The 17,651-nt window shown below is 36.5% G+C and overlaps 1 protein-coding gene across 6 annotated transcripts in view; it reads right to left on the reverse strand.

The window, feature by feature from the left end:
• The window catches only part of MEF2A (myocyte enhancer factor 2A), a 175,887-nt gene that overhangs the window by 30,736 nt on the left and 127,500 nt on the right, over positions 1 to 17,651 (reverse strand). For 4 of the 6 annotated variants that reach the window (XM_035024029.1, XM_035024030.1, XM_035024034.1 and 1 more), the window contains 3 exons: positions 6,927 to 7,064; positions 4,568 to 4,787; positions 3,392 to 3,451 (listed from right to left, as the gene is read on the reverse strand). In XM_035024029.1, the coding sequence (XP_034879920.1) occupies positions 3,392 to 3,451; positions 4,568 to 4,787; positions 6,927 to 7,064 (418 nt within the window). Of the gene's footprint in view, positions 1 to 3,391; positions 3,452 to 4,567; positions 4,788 to 6,926; positions 7,065 to 7,129; positions 7,262 to 17,651 lie in introns of all 6 variants that reach the window. The other 2 variants (XM_035024032.1, XM_035024035.1) reach the window with 1 other exon arrangement.

The following is a 17,651-nucleotide window of genomic DNA, read 5'->3' on the forward strand; positions in this document are numbered from 1 at the left end:
TCTGCTATTATCATAGCACAAGACTAACTGTCTTGCTTGTCTTTTTTTAAACCTCAATTTTAACTTCATTTATGGAAGCTTTGATTATTCAAAAACTCTATGTATCATCTTAAGATCAGAAGCAAGATTTCCCAAAATGTTTTATATGATACTAATTATGAACGATGGCTTTTCATGAGGAAAAAAAATGAAGGGTTCTATTATGCAATAACTTTGTGTAACCATATGTTATGTACTAAGTTTAATGATTCACAAAATAGATTAGCATTTTAAAGGCTCCGGTAAGTCCTACAGTGAAGAAACCTGTTTAGTTTTATTTAATGCAAGGTTTACCAAACATAGATAAATCCTTCTTCTCATACAGTTCCAAGAAACATATCTTGAAAAGTATAGATTAGAAATCATTCTCATACCTTTTAATATTTTTTCCTCTAAATTTCTCTGGGAATTTAAACTGTTTAATCTTTTCATTCATAAAGAGTATATCTAGGTATAATAATGAGTTTAAACTATTTTTTCCAAACTACTAAACCAAAATGGCACCATTGTTGAAAATGAGCTTACATATATTATCTGACTCTTCCTCACAAAAATAACATTTCTAAAATACCCATGACAGATCATTCATTTTAGGGAAAATTTATACTAAGAAACACGTTAAACCCACGTATGCTCTAAGTAGTTCAGAGAAATAACTGCTTCCAGGTGGTATCTGAAATAAGTGACATAAAAGGTCTATTCAGTTAAGTCTAAATTCTGTTAAAAAGCAGCTGTAATACACACACCATTCAGAATACAATGCAAACAAGTAGAGTTAAGTAGAAGTACACGTAGTATAGGTTAAATAGGCATGTATGAGTATGAACCAATGAAGAATCAGGACATCCCATCTTGATGTGTTATGAGATGTTGAGGTGTACCCTAAGAAGCAGGGTTTATCTCTGTGTATACGTAATAATGGAAACAGACTTTTAAATAACTCACTAAAGGGGCGCCTGGGTGGCTCAGTCGGTTAAGCGTCTGCCTCTGGGTCAGGTTGTGATCTCAGGGTCCTGGGATTGAGCCCCATGTCCAGCTCCCCACTCAGCAGGTCAGCGGGGAGGCTCCTTATCTCTCTCCCTCTCCCCCCAACTCATGTTCTCTCTCTCAATAAATAAAATCTTTAAATAAATAATTCACTAAGCACTTAAAATATTTTAATACTTACTTGAATTTAAGTTTTAATAGAAACTGATGTTCACTAATCATGATTATTAACACTAAACACATTAAAGTAGTTGCCTACGATGGGGGGAGGAAGGGCATGGGAATGGAACAGAGAGGTATAAAAAGGATAATGCACAGCATACCAAGATGCTTTATATAAACCAATGATGATGATGTGCCATGATCTGAGGAGTGTGATTATGTAGCCCTCTAAACATGAGGGTCACGATAGGGAGAGGAGGCTTATAAAAAAAGAAAAATGAATGAAAAAAACAAAAGGAAAAGGGTTATATGCAGAAGGTCAAATCAGGATGATGACAAAGTCTGAGTTTCAAATTACCAAAGGGAACACAAAAAAACCAAGCAGCAGAGACAAAGTCTAGATTTACAGTTGCATGGCAGGTAAGAAAAAAACAGTGAAGTGTGGAAAGTACAAGAAAAAAAATGAGAATTGAAACACTTGTTTGACAGGAGGAAAAACCATGTTTACAATATGCCAGAAGGCGGGAAAAAAAAGTAAAGGCAAGGGGAAAACACATTAGAAATCTTTGAAGAGTTTAACTCCATGAAATAAAACTAATTTTGGAAATAAACCAAGAGTTAGTTACAATTAACATTAAATGAAATAGAAATTTTTGCTTCTAGTCTTAACTAGGCTAGGAAGCAGAAGGCAAAGTAAGATGGACAGTACTGGGGGAGTAAAAACATATGGGAAAATTTAACACAAAAAGAGTATGTATATGGGCATGCAAATAACTAAAATGGAGTTGAAATAAACTATAAATATTTGGAAATATACATACAAGTATAGCAACCTAATGTATAACTGTTAAGACAGTTATGAATTTTCCACAATTAATTATGTTAAAAAGGATCCTACAATGGATCTCATATAATTAATTCTATTCAAAGAGCAATTAATACGTGGCAGACATATTTAGGCATTTATCCTACTTTAGGTCACTATGTTTTATAACTTGTCTCGGCAATATCTGTTTCTTTCTCATCATCTTAAATTAAGTTATTCAATCATCTCTACAATTTTCCTGAGGCAGAAGCTCCTTACATTTTTATAGAATGAATGGGCTGAATACATGCAATTGTGAATTTTTCCTAGAAGTGATCTGTGTTCCAAAGTCTCCAGGAGCACACAATATCTAAAATCAGGAAGGAAATTCCTGCCCTTGTTTTCAGATACAATGATGACAACTGTATTTATCACAGATTAAGAGACCAAGACCACTTAATGTGATGATAATCCAAAGGAATACAGTTATTCTTATAACTCTTTGACATATATGCCATATTTTTGTAATGTTCAGTTCACAGTGTATCTTTGCCAGCACTTCAAGGTTGGGCAGACATATTTAAAACATGTGTTTAAACTTGCTAGTCACCTTTGGAAAGGACTGCAAAGTAAAAAACAAAACAAAAACAAAACCAATTTGGCTATAACTGTGACAAAATGTGAATGTTTTACATGTGGTCACCAAAATAGATCCTTTGAAGACAAACTTGTCAGCAAAATCTTTGTAGCTCTAGAAGTAGGCCCACCCTTTCTTTGTATTGCAACCTCTCTAAAAACATTTCATGCTATTATAAGATGTATCAGTTTGCTAACAATCTAACTTTGGTGAGAATAGATGATACAGAAAGCTTCTCCTTAAGAAACTGGCTTGATGTAAAAACTGTATGAAGGCAATTTCATCTTTAGCAAAGCACAGTATCTGCTATAAAGGAGGCACTCAAGGCCAAGGCATAAAGAACAGAGCAGGGCTGTTATTAAAAAATGTTAAGTACTAGTAAAAGTACTCCTCAGGGGCGCCTGGGTGGCTCAGTTGGTTAAGCGACTGCCTTCAGCTCAGGTCATGATCCTGGAGTCCCTGGATCGAGTCCCGCATCGGGCTCCCTGCTCGGCAGGGGGACTGCTTCTCCCTCTGACCCTCCCCCCTCTCATGTGCTCTCTCTCATTCTCTCTCTCTCAAATAAATAAATAAAAATCTTTAAAAAAAAAAAAAAAAGTACTCCTCAGAAGAAAATTAAGTCTACAACAGGACATGTCTACTCTGGTCATATATCCATTTTTTCCTCTTCATTTGGTAAAAGGCCGTATTTGAGGGACAATATTCCTTTTATCTCAGACAGGATAGATGCCTACGAAGTAAAACAGGAGTAATTCACTCACCCACTGGGCTGCTCCCGGCTCCATTTGGCACTGTGAGGTCTGAAGTGCTCAACATCCCACCTAAAAATTTTGGAGAGAGAAAAGAGAGGCCAAAAAATGAACATGAATTGGTTCTCCTTATCTGAATGAAGTAACCTGCACTCCTTTCCTAAAAAACGAAAATAAAAACTAGCCTAGACTGAATTTGGCATTACTGTGTAATATGATGTAGTTGAATGTATATATAAAAGCTCACCTATCAAGCTCTGGATGCAAATGCCTTTCTGTATCAATATCAAATAGTACATATTGATAAGAATGGGGGCAGTGCTGGGGCGCCTGGGTGGCTCAGTCGTTAAGCGTCTGCCTTCGGCTCAGGTCATGATCCCAGGGTCCTGGGATCGAGCCCCGCATCGGGCTCCCTGCTCAGCGGGGAGCCTGCTTCTCCCTCCTCCACTCCCCCTGCTTGTGTTCCCTCTCTGTGTCTCTCTCTGTCAAATAAATAAAAATCTTAAAAAAAAAAAAAGAAAGAAAAAAAGAATGGGGGCAGTGCTAATGGAGTACTATTAAATCTAGGACTTAAAGGAGAGGAGACACTGCATTACAAAGAGTAAAGCCGTAAATGCACTGCAAATTTCTGCTGAATTCATGAACTATTCTCTGTATTTTTGACATGAGTGACTCACACTCAAACTTTTAAATCTTTGCTCATGATATTCTTTTTTTTTTTAAAAGATTTTATTTATTTGACAGAGAGACACAGCTAGAGAGGGAACACAAGCAGGGGGAGTGGGAGAAGGAGAAGCAGGCCTCCTGCAGAGCAGGGAGCCCAATGCGGGGCTCGATCCCAGCACCCTGGGATCATGACCTGAGCCGAAGGCAGACGCTTAACGACTGAGCCACCCAGGCGCCCCTTTGCTCATGATATCCTAATTAAATTTTCTGCCTGTCAAAGTATGGCTTTCCCATGATAAGGAAAGTTATAGATGGCAGATTCTGTGTATCGTTCCACTGTGCCCGAGAGGATGCTAGAATGCCACAGTAAATCCTCAAAAATATTCTTCAAAATGGAGCCAATTATGTAGCAGTGACTCTTGCTCATCAAAGACAGAACATTAAAGGGTAGCAAGATAAGAAACTGCTTATGTTAGCAATTCTTTTCCTTAAAGAACCAGCAGAAGAGAGACCACTACGTACCTGCACTGCCAGTACTTGGTGGTCTCTGAGGGACTCCAGGGGATACATTTCTGTGTAATGTGGCTTGAGGCGGAGACAGCATGCTTGAATCTGCTAATGTCGAGCTGGCGGCCAAAGATGGGGACACAAGTGAACTCCCTGGGTTAGTGTAGGACAAAGCATTAGGGCTGGTCACAGGGACTGTGACAGACATTGAGAAGTTCTGAGGTGGCAAACCAGGCTGTAAATAAAGAACAAGAGAAAACTGTTAGTTTCATTTTCATCTATATTAAATGTAATAACTTATGAACTTTAATTTGATAAGGTAAGTCCAGTTATTAAAAGTAGAGGATGGGGATAGTTTCTTACTAAATCAATTGGCAGATTTAAGTTGCTTTCTTTAGAATTATATTTGAACATGAGTATGTTTGACATAACCTTTTCAATTTCCATTTTTATATATAAATACATATATACTACTATAACGTGTATATATATATTTCAAATATTCTTGGAGATGAAAATTAGATGTCAGAACCTGATATTAGTGTTGTCAGATTTAGACATTACAAAATATATCGTTGTTACCAAGTAAGCATAAAATTAGCACTCTTAAATATCCAAACCAGTTTAGTAACATTACATTTCTATTGAGAGATTACAAATAACAAAAGGGGAAAAATACGTACACATATTATAAATATAATACACCAAATGTGGGACAATATAAGTAAGCCCTAGTTTGATTTAATTGACTGACATTATTAACGGACAAAACTTAAAAAAAAAAATCAAGTCATATATACACAACACACTGCAAAGAAACCATCTAAACAATTTAACCACTGACAACCTATTTTTAAATTGTATGAAGATTAAATTACAATTATAAATGCTATCTTACTTCCCTCCTAAACATTCTACACCCCTTTAAAGTAATATTTGCTATTTCTTCTTGTATTTCCTCCATTGACCACACATAATATACTTAATTAACCATGAAAATAACAGTTCTCTTTATAACAGCTTCATTATAGAGAAAGAAAAAAGCTTTCCTCTCCCCATATTTTAAAACAGCGATTGCAAAGAGCAGTAACACTGTGAATTCAAAGTTGGAAGAATATAGTTTATGTACTCTATTCAATAGTAGTTTATTTCAGAAAGAAAATTATCATTCATTAGCTGATATAAAACAATGGATATATGATAAAAATTTTTTCAAAGGAAAAGCAATTTTATTTACACAATATTTTGCAGCTTAACATTTACTACAAAGTCACCAACATCTATGTGAGGTCAGAAGGGATTTTATTTTGTTTGCTATTGTGTTTTTTTAAGAATTATAAAGGTATTAGCACAGAAATACTTCCTTAAGTCTATTTTTCATGAGCTTTTTATAGTAAAGGACTCCTTTGGAGAGATAATCCATGAAGTATAATTCAACGCATAGTTTTTAAGAGAATTATCTCCGACAATGAGATAAATACCAGCAGTGGAACCAATCTGTTCCATGAAGCCTACAATACAGATATAGCATTAGAAAATCAGATCTAGAATAGCTGTTTTAAGCAGCTCTTGCCAACGAGCTTCCCGTGAGAACTCTTTGAAGAACTATCAAAGAAGCATGAACTCAAAAAAGTACTGGTTTCCATGATGGTTAGATGTATGAGCATAAGAAAATTTTAAACCAACTATTTGTTTTACAACCAGTTTAAGAACACTGCGTCCTTAAATTAGTATCAAGCCAAGGCTCTCTTCCTCAATACCTATAGTAAAAGAAAAGAAAAGGAGTTTGGAGGTATTTTGCCAAATAGTTTTGGGACATTTACAAAGAACCAAAGAGTAAGCTACTACTATTACAGCAACTATACAAAATAATTAAAAATAATTCTAAAACACCAAATTTCCTAATAAATCTAACCATTTTATATTTTATAGTCTCAAGATCTATTTACGTACAGGTAAACTTTTTAAAAGTCATGAGAGAGAAAGGGAAATCTTATACACACCCTATATATTTACAATCATGGAAATTTAGAGCTAGAAGGGACCTTAAAAATTACATAAGCCAACTCATTCACTTTACAGATGAAAAAACTGGAATCCAGGAGGGGTTTATGCGCCCTATCCAAAGGTACAGGAGATAGTAAGTAGAACTTAGATTAGGATGTTTTCTCTTCACTTCCATATTTAAGACATTGAACATGTATTATAAGACTGCAACAAATTTATTTTGAAGTTCTATAAAACAAAAAAAAACTAATGAAATTTTTTCCCCTTCTACTTATTGGTTATCATCACCCACTGTGAAAATAAACAAGAAGTGTAGCCAATCTCTTCATGCACAAGATAAAAGCACAAACCATACTTTAGTACTCACTGCGATTTTATGATTCCGCATCATATTATCAAATTCCTCATTAATTTTTTTATATTTTTCTTCTGTATGTGGAGTTAGCACATAGGAAGTATCAGGGTCTGGGCTGTCGCACCCTCTGTGTTCCTTCTTGTTCAGAGCCTATATAATGAAGTTAACAAAAAGGATCAACAAATAAAAAGTAGAGGTAAAGTAAAAGTACTTACAGGGCCTCGTTTGAAAATAAAATCACTATCTTCATTTAGTTTGCTGAATCTGTCCTCCGAGAGTGGACTGTGCTCAAAGTAATCGTCAGCATCAGGGCTCTCACAACCATTAAGGCCTTTCTTTCTTAAAGTCTGAAATACAATTGGAAAATTCACACACAAATGATACTAACTTGCCATGAGTTTTTTTGTAAAATTTATTAAGAGAGCACAGACTGAATGAATTGAGTTATTACAAGAGCCACTGAAATGGTTTTAAATGATCACAAATGTACTCTAATCCTCCAAATAAGGTAAACCTTAGATATAAGCAAAATTAATGCTCCCATCATACATTAAGAAAAAAAGGAATGTTTACTTGTTTGGATTCTTTCTTCCCAAACTTCCTAGAGAATATTAAATTACTCACGGCTCTGAGAGTTACAACCTGAATCTGGTAACATCCTGATCAACATATCTGATAGGGCCAATGAGTGTGCGAACTGACATAGAAATGTATCAAAATGATGCTTTGAGAAGCTATCATAGTACGTTTACAAAATGAACATTTCAGCAACTTCATCTACTGAAACTGCTTTCTGCCTGAGTTAATCCTAGCCACCAGAAAGAATCAGCATTGTATCTCAATAACTGCATTCCTAATTTGTTCTTAAATACTATCATTTTCCTACATAACTTTGAAGCATAAAAACTCAAATACTTATTTACATATGGCAGTAATGACTCTTTCCTATGTAGAATATACATATTATTAGTGACTTTATTAGTGACACTGAACATGTATTATAAGATTGCAAATTATTCTGAAGTTCTATAAAAGCAAAAAAAAAAATAATGAAATTTTTCCTTCTACTTATTTTTAAAATTTGTAATAAAACTTTACTCAGCATGTATCTCCCCCCCCCCCCCCCCCCCCCGCCCTTTGCTAGCTCTTTCTATAGAGCTCCTTAATGGGTTGATCTAATCCACTGAACTGACTTTCTGGAAAACTTTCTTGAGTGTCATAAAAGTATCTCCTAGACCGTATGTTCACCTTTTCTTCTTCTTACTTTGAGGTAAAAATATAATGAACAGTTGGCTTTCTGATTTTTAATTTTTTTCATTAAAATCACCATGAAATGACTTATCCAATATTTAAAAGAGTAACTTTAAAACCAGGGGCCTGACAATTCTGTGGAATATTATTTCCAGAATGTCTAAATTTTTAAAAACCCTGATGAGTCTTTTTTTAAAGTAGAATTACAGAGTTCAACAGTTTAAATAGCTTTGAGACTTGATTTTCCAGCCAACCACTGAGAAGTTCTAGGAAGTTAAAATCTTCCAAGTAAATTGACAAAGTTTAATTGGGAAACAAAGTTTGATCAATAGATTAGTATTATGTAAGTTTGTTAGTAAATGGTTATTTAAATTAGATTTAAGATATACTTTTAAGTAATTGGTAATAATCTTGGTATCCTTTAAAATATGATTTACAATAATTATGAATGCTTATTTTATACCTTTTATTCCTTGAAAGAATATAAACACACAATAGGTTAAGATTTGAGAATTTTTTTAGTTTCTCTGAAGTCAAATTATTTTAAAATCACTTTAGTCAATTTGATTTTTTCATGCTTACAGAATCATAAGAAATCCTAAGTGCTGATATGTTAACTTCTCAAATTACTTAGCATACACTAGGATTCCACATACAATACCTGAAACCTCCACCACAGCACAATCACTAAACATAAGCATAGAGCAAACACTACATGTACTTCCCCAACATTGGCCCCATGGCCCTACGTTCTGTGGATCTAACTAATCACATGAACTTTTATGTGTACTTAGCCATAAAAGGTCCTGTTATTTAGAACTAAGGGATGGAGACATGTATTCTCCCCCGTTCCCAGTAGCAAGTTCTGCTTGCCAAAGCTCTGCAAGTTGCTATCAGCGATGAAGATGTTAACACTCAGAATATTGGAACACAATGAACTCTTATAACCTACACAGCCCTAGAAACAAAACAAATATAGTTAAGTGCCTACACAAAGATTTCATCATGAACTTGACTTATTCTAGCCTGAAATCTCTAGATATTTTCCCATCATATTCATGTATCTTAAGACTAGGAAATTCACAGTCGTGCTCTTCTCTAACAGCAACCACCAAGTATGTGCCTCTTTGAAGTTCTTTTAAATTACTGAAGAAAAAGAATATGGCCTTTTTAAGTAATTACACAAAATTTTTATTCACAACAACAGGGTTAACCCTACTTGTACTCATGAGGAAGAATAGTGCTCTGGTATCTCCAGCTCTGCAAGCCTTCACTTCAGATGGGGTTCCTGTCATTGTGAGGGAATTTAAGAGGCTCTATCAGCTCTGGAGATAAAAGGCTCATGTACCTCTACTGCATATCCAACTTGTGTCTTATCACCAGAACACGAAGAGTTGTTGTGAGGACCAACTACCATAAAAAGACTTTTTCTGTCATCTTTATCGTTACCACATAGCTTAATAGTAAAAGTTTCTCCGGTGTCACAGGTACTAACAAATGGAATGCTGTAATCTATTAACAAGGCTAGGTGAGGCATATAAGAAACAGGCTAGCTTCAGTTTTTTCACATGCTTCAAGTTACCCACAACAAACACACTTGCTCAATGAAGAAAACACAGTCTGAAAGGCTACCATTTTGAGGAATCTGCTTTTAAGCGCATTCATTAAGGGTACTAGCACGGTGCACAGTCTGTGGCTATTACTGATGATTATAATGTTCCATTCTGAAGTAAACGGTACTTCAAAAGTACTTTACTCTTGTACATGAAATTGACAGCTTTCAGTGACGTTATGGCATACTTAAGGGGAAAATTCAATTATGCCAAAATACTTTCAATTTCAGGGGTGTGTATCATGCAAGTTGATTGAAGTTGCTTTTCTTAAATAATTAAGTTATTAATTTAAGCTAACTTGATACAACCTGTTCTATGTTCTTTTGTACCAGTGTTCCAAACACGTTTAATGATTCCAACTGCAAAGATTAGTTAAATGAAATCCTAAAATGAATGCAGCCACAATTTTCATCAGTGCATTTCTATAAAAGACAGAAATTTTATTTTTGGAGGGTCAGCTAAGCACCTTTAACAAACATTTCTACTCCTCACAATAAAGTTAAACTGTATTACGATTTTAATGGCTCTTCTTTTTATATTTTGGGCCAATTCGGTCAGGTATTTTCTGCATACTTTAATCTACGGTATAAAATATAGGTTTTAGACTTTTTTCCCTAAGAGTATTCAAGTCTTTTACACAATAAACTTAAAAAGCAAACATATTTCAAAATGGATTGTGAATTAAAGGTGGCCAATTTTATTTTTTTAATATTTATTTAATTACCATATAACGTATTATTTGTTTCAGGGGTACAGGTCTGTGATTCATCAGTCTTACACAATTCATAGCACTCATCATAGCACATACCCTCCCCAATGTCCATTATCCAGCCTAAAGGTGGCCAATTTTAAATAGTTTTTTTAGCTTACGTGCTCTTATTAGCAAAAAATAATGTATTTAAATTTTTAGATATGCTTATTCTCCATGGAAATTATATATACACACATATACAAAAATATATAAACAAATACATATATATATACAATCATACATACGTTACCGTAACCTTCCGTTTCTTAATAAAGAAATCTAGTATTCATGGTATTTTTCACTGAAATTAGTTTAAATATTTAAACTACACAAAGTCTGAAATAAGAACTGATAAAAATACCAGGGGGCTGGCATTTTCTGGAATTTTGAGATATGCTACAAAGTTTTAGACTCAGAAGTCTATACTGCCCACACCTGACAAGACTGTGGCTTTACTGCCTACAAAGAACTGAAATGCTCTTTAATGTATGCTCAATTTTATAACTGTCAAATTCCATTCCAAACAAATAGAATCACAATACTTAGAAGCAAAACTATGGAATTAAAAGTACTCAAAAGGTATATATGCATGTTTTTTTAAATGCACAAGGAGCTAATTAATCTATAATATCATCACCCACCTTAAATCTCATTTCTGTCAAGCACTGAGCAGTAAATGCTCCATAAATATGGCATGAATGGATAATCAGATCTAGCACAAGATAGGACTACTTGTAAAATAAAGGAATAGTATGTTTTAAGTTCCAAGGAACTTAAACTAAATAGAATTTTTTTAACTAAGGAAAGTTCTTCTTTTCCTCATTTTTAATAATCATTGCTAATTTTGAAAGATACTTCGTATTCTTCCTAGACACTTTGAAAATGAAAAAAAAAACCACAATTTTTTTAAACTGAAAATTTGAGAGAAAAAGGCATCAAAATTTATTAAATTCAACAATTATGAAATGAATACTAGTAATTCTAACCAAATCAAACACAGACTAGAACCAGAACCTATAGATCTCCCTCAATCACACAACTCTCTCCTCTCCCCTCTCCAGGAAATACTATCCTACCTCTGTGATGACAAAACTTTCTGGATTTTCTTTATAGGTTTAACACATATATACATCTCTAAATATATTATTTGGTTTACTTTTAAATATTATGGGAATGGAGTATTACACAATACTCTCAAGGGAGTCAAAAGTCAAACATGGATTTTCAACTGCACAGGGTGCTGTTTTCCTAACTATGGAGTTGTTCAAGGGTCAACTATAATTGCATTGAAGTACATTTCTACCTGCAATGAGGAATTGATTTGCATTCCTCTGATTATTAAGGAAATGAAGCACATTTCATACCTACTGGCTATCTGAATTTTCTTCTAAGTGCCTGTTCAAGTTTTCTATTGACTTGTTCATCTTTCTCTTATTGCTTTGTCATTTTTTAAATTTGAAATCAACATGAGTCCTTTGTTAATTTTATGCATTATAAAAATATTTTTTCATTCTGTGGCTTTAAAAAAAAAGAAACACTTGCCTTCAGATAAAAACAGGTTCTTAATTTTAACAAAGTCAAATTTACCATTTTTTTTCCTTTATAGTTTTTATGTCTTAAGAAATCCTTTCCTACCTCAAAATCATGAAGATAGTCTCCTATACCATCTTCTAAAAAGCTTTCAATTTTGCCTTTTGCATTTAAGTCTATAATCTTCCTAGAGGCAGATTTTATGCAATATATGAGGTAGGTTCCCTTAATGGTTTTCCTATATATCCAATTGTCCCAGGACAATTAAAGAGTCTGTTCTTTCCATTTATGCACATGGTTCTGTTTCTGAGCTCTCTATTACTTCACTGCTATGTTTGGCAATTGGTATTTGTGCCATTGTCATAGTATCTTCATTACTACAGCTTTAAAATTAGCTGCAATATATTGTAGAGCAAACCCTCTCACACTGTTACTCTTCAGGGTGTCTTCTTTTCCCCTTCAATTTCCTTTTATTTCAGAATCAGCTGTTGAATTCTTAAAAAAACAAAAAAATCCTTGGGATTTTGACTGGCATTTGACTCTATAAAGATTATTTTTTTGTAGCACAGATGTATAAATATTGAGTGTTCCATTCCACAATGATGGGATAATTCTGTTCAATCAACCCTGCATTCCTGAGAGCAATCCAACTTAGTCATGATGTACTGTCCCTTTTATATACTGCTGGATTTAATTTCTGTATTAGTTAGCATAAATAACATGAGATGCTTTAACAAACAAAAATCTCAGTGGCTTAACCCAATTAAGTTTCTTATTCATACAAAGCCACATGAAGATGCTTCTTATCTGAGAGAGACTTGCACGAGATTATTCAGAGCCCAGATTCATTTATCTTGTGCTTCCACACACAAGACCTCAAGAGTTCCCGTCTGGATTCTCCGTACCTGGCTAGCAAACAGGGAAGAGAGAGTACGAAGATCATGTGGGAGGTATTCGACAGATGAGGCCTGGAAGCAGCATGTGTCACTTCTACTCAAATTCCATTGGCCAATTTAGTCACACGGCCACTCCCAAAGGGAGGCTGACAGAGTCTATATGCGTGCCCAAGCAGTACAGAAAATGGATCAAAGTGAAAATAAGTGTCTCCCCTAAAAAAGATGTGAACTCAAAGAAGTAGACTAGTATTTTGTTTAGGAGTTTTGCATTTATGTTCAGTGAGGCTGACTTCTGATCCTTCTTAGAACTCTCCTTGCTGGTTTTGCTATCAAGGTCAGGCTACCTCATATAATGGTAAGACAGCACATTTCTTTTGCAGGTAGTTGTAGGCATTGCCTTCAGGCTCCTTCTCCAGTTCCTCCATAATCTTATTCCTATCTTCCTCAGTAAGAAGTGTGTGGTGTTCAAGCTATGGCTTCTTTGAATTTTAAGGTATCCAATTCTATGTTACTCCTAGGTTTGATTGCAAAGAGCCCAGCAAATGGCAGTGATACTTCTCCCCTCAACCCGGAGCAAAACCAATAGTTTTAGGGGGCCCTTAACTCACAGAAACTAGATATTGGGCAACCCAGTAGCCTCAGCTTACCAAGAGGGATAATGTAATTCTGTTGTAAATCTTCACACCTAAGTATTTCTTTTTTTTTTTTAAGATTTTATTTATTTATTTGAGAGAGAATGAGAGACAGAGAGCACGAGAGGGAAGAGGGTCAGAGGGAGAAGCAGACCCCCCGCTGAGCAGGGAGCCCTATGTGGGACTCGATCCCGGGACTCCAGGATCATGACCTGAGCCGAAGGCAGTCGCTTAATCAATTGAGCCACCCAGGCGCCCTACACCTAAGTATTTCTGATAAACTTGATTCTCGGTGCACTGTGAAGTCAGGAAAGTATATCTTCAAAACTCTTGGCTCTTGGTTTTCACCATCCCTTCTTTGTGTGTTTTTTTTTTTTTTTTACTTGTACAAATGACTGAATTTGCCTTCCTTTTTTCCAACAAAACTTACTGAGAGCTCCTACTAGGTTCTGATGTTCACTGATGAAATAGACATGGGTCACTGTCCACATTAAGCTTGTGAAGGTCATGTGATCTTCCCATGAAGACTAATTTCTACCATGACACTCTCACTTGGGTTTTGGACCCCTTCTTCAAAAGCCTGAGGTGGTTTAGTTGCAAAACTGATAAACAGGTTGAGGGAGGAGGAGCAAGATGGCGGAGGAGTAGGAGTCCTGGATTTCGTCTCAGGAATTCAGCTGGATAGGGATCAAACCATTCTGAACACCTACGAACTCAACAGGAGATCGAAAAAAAGAATAGCAACAACTCTCTGAACAGAAAAGCGACCACTTCCTGGAAGGTAGGACGCACAGAGAAGTGAATCCGAGGCGATATTCGGGAGGATAGACGGCGGGGGAGGGAGCCTCCGTCAGCCGCTTCTGGCAAGTGATAGAGCCCCGGAGCACAAAATCAGAACTTTCAGAAGTCGGCTCCTCTGAGGGACGTTGCTCCAGTGGCTAAGCGGGGTGTGGAACCATCACTGGGACAGTGTGGTCTCAGGACCCTCGGGATCACAGAAAGACCAGGTGTGCCTGAGTGCGGCAGAGCTCCCAGGTAACGGAGCAGGGAAGCCGGCTGCAGAGGTGGAGCCGAGGAGTGGGATCTTACCTTGGGGATGCCATAAACTGTGATCAGCGGCACAGTCGAGGGGCTGCTCTTCTAGTAGGAACCCAACAAGCGGCAGATCCAGGGAGACTCCACGTCCTCCCCCGGGAGGAGCGGTGCAGGAGCACAGCGCAGGGATCTGCTGGGTTTGGAGACTCCACACCGAGTCGGGTGCCAGAGATAGAAACGCTCAGTCACAGGCCGGGTGAGCACAGAGTGCGGCCGGAGACCGGGGAGTTGGGAGTGACTGACTGCTTTTCTCTGGGGGTGCACTGAGGAGTGCGGCCCCAAGTTCTCGGCTCCTCCGGGGCAGAGATGGGGAGGCCGCCATTTTCATATCTCGTCCTCCAAAGCTGTACTGAAAGCTTCCAGGGAACAAAAACTCCCGAGAGCAAACCCAAGCAGATTACTTAGCCCGGACTGGCAAAGGCGGGGCAATTCTGCCTCTGGCAAAGACATTTGGGAACCACGGCAACAGGCCCTCCCCCAGAAGATCAGCAAGAACAGCCAGACAAGACCAAGTTTACCAATCAATGAGAACAGCAGAACTCCAGCGCTAGGGGAATACTGCACAAAGAATCCATGGCTTTTTTACCATGATTCTTTAGTCTTTCAAAGTTAACTTTTTTAACTGTTTAATTTTTCTTTTTCCCTTTTTCAACCAACATCTAATCAATCCCTTTTTTAAAAAAAAATCTTTTTTATTTTTCATTTTTAGAGTCATATTCTATCCCTTCATAGTAGTTACCCATATTTTTGGTGTATATATATATATATATGTAAGTTGTTCTCTCTTTAAAATTCTGGGATACAGTTTCTTCTAACAGATCAAAATATACCCTAAATCTCTAGTGTATGGCTTTGTTCTAGTCTCCTGCCTGATCACATTGTCTCCCCCCCCTTTTTTTTTAAATCCTCTTCTTTCTTTTTTCAACCAACTTATCAATTCCTTTTATAAAATCTTTTATAATTATCATCTTTACAGTCATATTCCATCATCATCGTATTAACCCTTATTTTTGTACATATATAAGTTTTTCTTTCTTTTAAATTTTGGGACGCACTTTCTTCTAACAGACCAAAATACACCCAGAATCTAGTGTGTGGCACTGATCTATGCACCAGCCTGATCATATCTGATCATATTCTGTTTTGGTTTTTTTATTTGTTTTTATCTCTTTCTTTTTTTTTCTTCTTTCTTTCCCTTTCTTTTCGCCCAGTTTCAGGTCTTTTCTGATGTGTTTAGTGTATTTTTTCTGGGGACGTCGTTACCCTGCTAGCATTTTGTTCTCTCATTCATCTATTCTCCTCTGGACAAAATGACAAGACGGAAAAAATCACCTCAACAAAAAGAACAGGAGGCAGTACTGACTGCCAGGGACCTAATCAATACGGACATTAGTAAGATGTAGGAACTAGAGTTCAGAATGACGATTTTAAATATACTAGCTGGGCTTGAAAAAAGCATGGAAGTTATTAGAGAAACCCTTTCTGGAGAAATAATAGAACTAAAATCTAACCAAGTCGAAATCAAAAAGGCTATTAATGAGGTGCAATAAAAAATGGAGGCTCTAACTGCTAGGATAAATGAGGCAGAAGAGTGAATTAGTGATATAGAAGACAAAATGATGGAAAATAAAGAAGCTGAGAAAAAGAGAGATAAACAACTACTGGATCACGAGGGCAGAATTCGAGAGATAAGCGATACCATAAGATGAAACAACATTAGAATAATTGGGATCCCAGAAGAAGAAGAAGAAAGAGAGAGAGGGGCAGAAGGTATAATGGAGCAAATTATAGTACAGAACTTTCTTAATTTGGGGAAGGAAACAGGCATCAAAATCCAGGAGGCACAGAGAACCCCTCTCAAAATCAATAAAAATAGGTCAACACCCCGACATCTAATAGTAAAACTTACGAGTCTCAGAGACAAAGAGAAAATAAGCTGAAAGCAGCTCGGGAGAAGAGATCTGTAACCTACAATGGTAGAAACATTAGATTGTCAACAGACCTATCCACAGAGACCTGGCAGGCCAGAAAGGACTGGCATGATATATTCAGAGCACTAAACGAGAAAAATATGCAGCGAAGAATACTACATCCAGCTAGGGTGTCATTGAAAATAGAAGGAGAGATAAAAAGCTTCCAGGACAAACAAAAACTAAAGGAATTTGCAAACACAAAACCAGCCCTACAAGAAATCTTGAAAGGGGTCCTCTAAGCAAAGAGAGAGCCTAAAAGCAACATAGACCAGAAAGGAACACAGACAATATACAGGAACAGTCACCTTACAGGCAATACAATGGCACTAAATTCCTATCTTTCAATAGTTACCCTGAATGTAAATGGGCTAAATGCCCCCATCAAAACACACAGGCTATCAGATTGGATTAAAAAACAAGACCCATCGATATGCTGTCTGCAAGAGACTCATTTTAGACCCAAAGACACCCCCAGATTGAAAGTGAAGGGGTGGAAAACCATTTACCATGCTAATGGACACCAAAAGAAAGCTGGGGTGGCAATCCTTATATCAGACAAATTAGATTTTAAACCAAAGACTGTAATAAGAGATGAGGAAGGACACTATATCATACTTAAAGGATCTATCCAACAAGAAGATCTAACAATTGTAAATATCTATGCCCCTAACATGGGAGCAGCCAATTATATAAGGCAATTAATAACAAAAGCAAAGAAACACATCGACAACAATACAATAATAGTGGGGGACTTTAACATCCCCCTCACTGAAATAGACAGATCGTCTAAGCAAAAGATCAACAAGGAAATTTAAAGACTTTAAATGACATGCTGAACCAAATGGACGTCACAGATATATTCAGAGCATTCCATCCCAAAGCAACGGAATACACATTCTTCTCTAGTGCCCATGGAACATTCTCCAGAAGAGATCACATCCTAGGTCACAAATCAGGTCTCAACCGGTTCCAAAAGATTGGGATCACTCCCTGCCT

Source organism: Mirounga leonina, unplaced genomic scaffold, assembly GCF_011800145.1.
Source record: "Mirounga leonina isolate KUSES-001 unplaced genomic scaffold, KU_Mleo_1.0 Mir_178, whole genome shotgun sequence".
Classification (NCBI taxonomy): domain Eukaryota; kingdom Metazoa; phylum Chordata; class Mammalia; order Carnivora; family Phocidae; genus Mirounga; species Mirounga leonina.